At 57.7% G+C, this 5,532-nt stretch overlaps 1 protein-coding gene across 1 annotated transcript in view; it reads right to left on the minus strand.

Annotated features, from left to right (window-relative positions):
• The window catches only part of LOC109511416 (storkhead-box protein 2-like), a 13,104-nt gene that overhangs the window by 2,489 nt on the left and 5,083 nt on the right, over nt 1–5,532 (minus strand). Inside the window, 3 exon segments of the mRNA XM_019862502.1 lie at nt 43–2,358; nt 2,360–2,453; nt 2,921–3,073. Coding sequence (XP_019718061.1) covers nt 43–2,358; nt 2,360–2,453; nt 2,921–3,073 — 2,563 coding nt within the window.

Genomic DNA, 5,532 nt, shown 5'->3' on the forward strand with positions numbered 1-5,532 from the left:
AGGGGCGCCAGAAGAAGGGACCCCCCCCCCCCCCCGCCGTACCTCGGTGAGTTGAATCCACTGTCCACCGTGACGCTGCTACTGTCCATGCTGTCCAAGCGAGCCGAGTGAGCTGACTTCTGGCTGCCGCCGTTCTCCGTCTCCTTGGGGCTGAGCAAGGTGAGATTGGTCTCCAGTTTGCGCTGCAGATCATGCTCCTTCTCCCGCTGCAGTAACCACTTGATGGTTCCGTCCCCGCCGCCGCCGCCGCCCACAACGGCGCCTCCGCCGGTGCCGCTCCCCCCGCCGTTGCCACCCGCCTCTCGACGGTCCTCACCATCCTCCGCCGCGACCAAGTCCTTGTGCGAGTCCCCCTCCGCCTCCTCGTCATCCTCGTCGTCTGAGACGTTGTAGTAGTCGAAGGAGGCGGACGGGATGGCGGGCTCTAAGCAGCCCTGGAGCAGCGCGGGCGAAGCCGAGGACGCGGCCGAATTGGAAGGCTGCTGGGGCTCGGGATTGTCGAGGGCCTCTGTTGATTTGCCGTGCGAGGCTTTCCGCGGTGTGCCAGACTTGGTGTAGCTGTCGGCGTAGCCTGCGGACAAGGCGTTGTGTGGGGGTTTGAACAAGGTGTCCTTGCTAAAGATCTCCTTCCTCTTGATGGACATGCTTCCGCCGCCGCCGCCGCCCCCTCCGGGGTCCACGTTGTGCTGGTGCGGCGTCAGGCGGGCACTCTGCGCCGGCTCCGGCGTCTGGCTGGGCGTCAGTCGCACCGAGCCGCCGCCGCCGCCGCCGGCGTTTTGTCCCTTTGTCGCCGACGCGTCCTCCTTGTACTCCATCTTGTGCGGAGAGGTGAGGCGAGGCGTTTGGCGGTCGGCCGGAGAGCCCTTTCGGCGTCCTCCCGATGAGGTTAACGTGTCATATTCTGATTTTGCCTGAGGCGAGGGGGCGGTTAGGATTGTTTCGTTTGACGTATTGCACTGGAAGTACTCGTCCGTCGAGGGCTTTGGAGAAAGTCCCATGAGCTCGTTGTACGTCGGCAGGCTGTCTCTGCTCTTGTTCCTCTCCGTCGTCCCGCGGAGCCGCAACTCGTCCGCGCTCCCTTTCCCCAAATCAGGCACATTGAAATCGGAGTGGAATTTCGCAGCAGAGAAGGTGATCCTTGAGTAGTGGCCCGACTTCTGGGTGGCGCGCAGGGTGCCGTCGTCCGTATAGTAGTGGCCGCGCTCGTCCGGTCCGGCCTCAAAGTCTTCCGGCGGGCCGAGCGAGGGGCCTTTGAGGGAGTTGTCCATGGAGCGCGATCGTTCCTTGGCCCGCTCCGAGCGGTCGTGGCGCGACTTGCGGTCCTGATTGTGACTGTGACTCCTCTGCACCCTGGACTGGCAGGTGCCCCGCGAGGGCTCGGGAAAGGGCATCTCCGTCCGCCTCTTGGCGAGCTCCCCGGACACGTCCCACTCGGGCGTGACGGGGCAGTACGACTCGGTGATGTTGGGGTTGCTGTGGACGAGGTACGTGGCGCCGCCGCTCCGCCGGCGCTCCAGGGTGTACGTGGCCTCCCGAGGGGAGCGCACCAGCGAGTGGCTGAAGAAACGGTAATCCCTTTCCATGAAAAGAAGATCCCAGTTCGAACCCTCCGACGGCTCCCCCCGGGAGGTCCGCGGCTTGCTGTGCGAGCGAGACTTACCGTGCGGGGCCCGCCGGTGGCCGCGGCCCCGTCGGCTGCGGGCGCTGTGCTGCGCCGACGAGCCCGTCTTGTGTCTCTGCGCGCGCTCCTCCTCCAGCCGCTTCATCACGGCCGTGTGCCGGGCCACGTTCTCCACCGTCAGGTCGGGATTGATCCGCCGGATGATCTCCATCTCGATCTCGCGGGGGATGGGGGGCGCGGCGGGCGCGTCCTCGTCGCGCAGCGGCCACTCCTCCGGCGGGAACTGCGCCGAGAAGGTGGCCAGCTGCCTCATCTTGTCCTTCTTGAAGCTCAGCCGGAAGAGGCGCAGACCGAACCGCTTGGATTGTTTCTCGCCGCTCGCGCTGCCCTCTTTCTTTTTGGTCAGGGTGTCCGTTTTGTAAGGGAACGATGGGACGCCTTTGCTCTTGTCTGCCGGATCTTGGGACGCTCGCTGGACAGGGGGGGATGTGAGAGGAGGCGGGTAGGGGTAGGACGGCGGTTCTCCACGGTGCTCCTTGCTCGCCAGAGGTTCGCCGCCGCCGCCGCGGTCCTTCGGGGTCTTACTCGTTTGGGCTTCGGACTTCTGCTGCTCCTTTGGCGTCTTACTCTGAAGCCTGGGCGCCTCCTCGCGTTGGGAAGCGTACGAGTCATTGTGATTCTTGCGGGGGGGCCTCTCCGAAAGGCAAACGGGCGAGGACGGCGTGACGTTACCTGACGATGAAGTAGCCCTCTGGAGTCGGGTAGATCTTCCTTTCTCGCACCAGCATGTTCAGGGTGTGTCGCAGGACCTCCAAGCTGGGTGTCGGCACGCCTTCGATGAAAACACATTGTACTTAAAAACAAGAAAAAACAAACAAACAAACAAATTGCATCTCTCAAAGCACCATTCACTCAAGTCATGGGTTTGACTGGAATGGGGTACACCCTGGACCGGTTTCCAGTTCACCGCATTTCAAGCTACTCCAAGAGGATAAAATCCATCCTTCTGCGACACAGTCAAGAGGTCTTGAGTTCATATCTCAGTTCCGGCCGGGATCGACTCCAGAGCGCCGTGGCCCAAACGGGGACGAACGCTGCGGAAAATGGCCGAATGGAAATGAGGTCATATGGCCATAGCGTTCAATGCGAGAGACTGGCGACCAGTCTCGGGTCTCCGACACGTCCTTTGTTTCGTTCTGCTGTCATTTCATGATTTCCCGGGTGGAGAATTCATTTTAACCCCGAAAACCAGAACGACGGATCGTGCCTGACTGGTGACGGTCCGTCGTCGCGGCTCACCTGGGAAGCTGGCGGTGAGGTGCTCCACCAGAGCCTCCTGGCTGACGGGCTTGTGCGCGGCGTTCATGGCCGAGATGGCCAGACACAGGATCTCGCCCAGCGGGATGAACTGGGACTGGCTGATGGGCGACATGCTGATGGGCGACACGTCACCTGCGAGAAAGTGAGAGCGAGCGAGAGAGAGAGAGAAAAGAAAAGCATGTCTGGGTGAGTAAGAGAAGCTATGACGTAATGGTCAAACGGCTCTCGCTCCACCTCATCCTCGCTCTCTGTTTCTCTCTCTCACTCGCTCGTCTTCCCGTTTGTGTGTCAGCTGCTGCGGCAACCTTCCACAATGAGAACTTCACACACGCGCGCCACGTGCCGTCGCCTTTGTCGAACAGAGCAGGCTCGGCGGCCGTGACATCACGAGTAGTGACATCATCCCGCGCGCCGTCACCGTTGCCCCCATTAAGACCCGCTGCAGTTATCCCCGCCTCCCACGACACCGCACCGGACTGTCAGTGGAACGGGCGCCATGACGTCATCTCCTCGTTTCACTTGACATAAATCATGCGCACACTTTGGAGTTAACGTTGCGGGATGGGGGGGGCGGTGGGGGAGTTGACACAATACTGTTTGGCTCTTTTTTGTTGTTTAAGAGAGATAAGAAATGTTTGTTTTGTCCTGTCAAGGTATTTCTTCTTACTCGGCAAAAAAAAGAAAATAAAAATCAACCAAAAAAACTTCGGTCATGGTATGCAAGGTGAGCAGTGTGATGAAAACTAGCGATGGGGATGTGAAATACAGTAGCATGCTTCCTCAGCAATTGTTTGGTTTATGTTTTTGAAGCAGATCATTTTGCTGGGATGATGTCATGTATCTTCGATTTCATTCCTGGAAAAAAAAGAAAAAAGAAGAACATCTAAGGTGCTTTCTGGGAGGATTTTGCGCGCCGCTAGTTTGGTGGTGGCTTTTGAGGCTAGCAAGGTTTGTCAAAAACAAAATTTCCACGTCGACTGAGAGGATGGCTCCAACTAACAATAATCGATTCGGTTTTTGGGGGGATTCATTGATGCATTGGATTCATATATTTGTTCACTCAAAAATGGACAGTGCAGAAAATGGTTTGGTCCGTAACATGGGAAAATCTGCAAAAATGTTGACCGTTGTTTTCCAAAGTAAAAGGAGATGTTTGCAAATGTCTTTTGAGGGGGTCTGCTTTCATGGAAAACTACAAAAAAATGGAGAATGTTATCTGATAAGTGACTGAAATCCTGAGAATTCGGGTTATTTTAAGTGAAACAAGATCGACTGACACCCATCCGTCCGCCTCTTGGCGAGCTCCCAAGTTGGTGATCACAATAATTGTGGATTAATTTGATACATTTTTAGATTTTACTACCCCCCCCCCCCCACACACACATACACATTGTTTTGTTTTGTTTTTTTAAGCCCAGACAGTGTACCACAAAGTTGGTGTTCGATGAGTTGAAGCGATTTTTTCCTCGTCAACATTTGCGGATTTTTGGCAGATGTTTCCATCGCAATAGTTTTTCATTCAATGACAATTTCTTGTTTCGCGAGCGTGAGGCGAACGGAAACCGATGGGTTCTTTTCAGGGTTTTTCGAGGTGACGCACCACTCACCTGACGCCCGAAAACTCGGCGGGGATGGCGAGAAATGGGGAGGAGGAGGAGGAGGAAGGTGCTGCTTCTGCACACGGACGTCTTTCTCCGAGCCGGCCCAGGCCCGCCGCACGTTGCGGTTCTTCTTCATCGTGACCCCCTTTTTTTGTTGGGTTTTTTTTTTGTTGTTGTTGTTTGGGTGGGGAGTGGGGGGGGGGGGTAGAAGTGGGGCCAGGGGGGAGGTGGACCAACCTCAGGGGCTCAGCGCCTCCCCCGCATGGGGTACCGAGCGTCCCGCTAGAGCGATGCCACACCGGCCATGGCAGGAAGAAGCGGCGTGCGTCTCATTGACGAACGGCAGCGCGGTGGCGGTGGCGGCGGCGGCGGCGGCTCGCGGCGGGCTCCCTCCCGGGAGGCATCACCCGGCCACTATTTGCATGCGTGGGGAGGCACATTACGCTCCGATGCAGGGGGTGGGGGTGGGGGGGGGTGATGCAGAGGGAAGGTGGGAGGTAAAATAGGGTAAAGATAATAAAAAGAGAAAGGGTGGAGGGGGGCTGAGGGTGTCGTTTTCAGGACCGTTCCTTTCCCATCGAGGCCCGACAATAGCTCAGCATCATCCGGAAAAGCACACCCCCCGAAAAAATCCCCCAAAACTGCATCCGAATCAAAGCTCCTGCATTCAGCCCAACGGTAGTACGCCGAGCGGCGGAGACGCCACGTTCACCTCCATCTTTATCCCCGTCGAGCGCCCGCCACACACGCGCGCAGACACCCCCGTCGTCCTTTTTTTTTTTTCCTCTCCACCCCTGAGAAACACCAATAAAGGGCGGGGAGGGAGATAACAAAAACAAGCCAAAATGGGAGAGCATAGGAAGAAGAAAGCAATCAAGTCAGGAATAGAAATCCAGCCTCGATGGCGGCGGCGGCGATCCGTTAGCCGTAGCATCCATTCATTAACACAGGGGTGGGTGGAGGGTTGGCGGTAGGGGGGGGGGGGGCGTG

The sequence above is a fragment of the Hippocampus comes genome, unplaced genomic scaffold (genome assembly GCF_001891065.2).
Source record: "Hippocampus comes isolate QL1 unplaced genomic scaffold, H_comes_QL1_v1.1 scaffold7, whole genome shotgun sequence".
In the NCBI taxonomy this organism is placed as follows: Eukaryota; Metazoa; Chordata; class Actinopteri; order Syngnathiformes; family Syngnathidae; genus Hippocampus; species Hippocampus comes.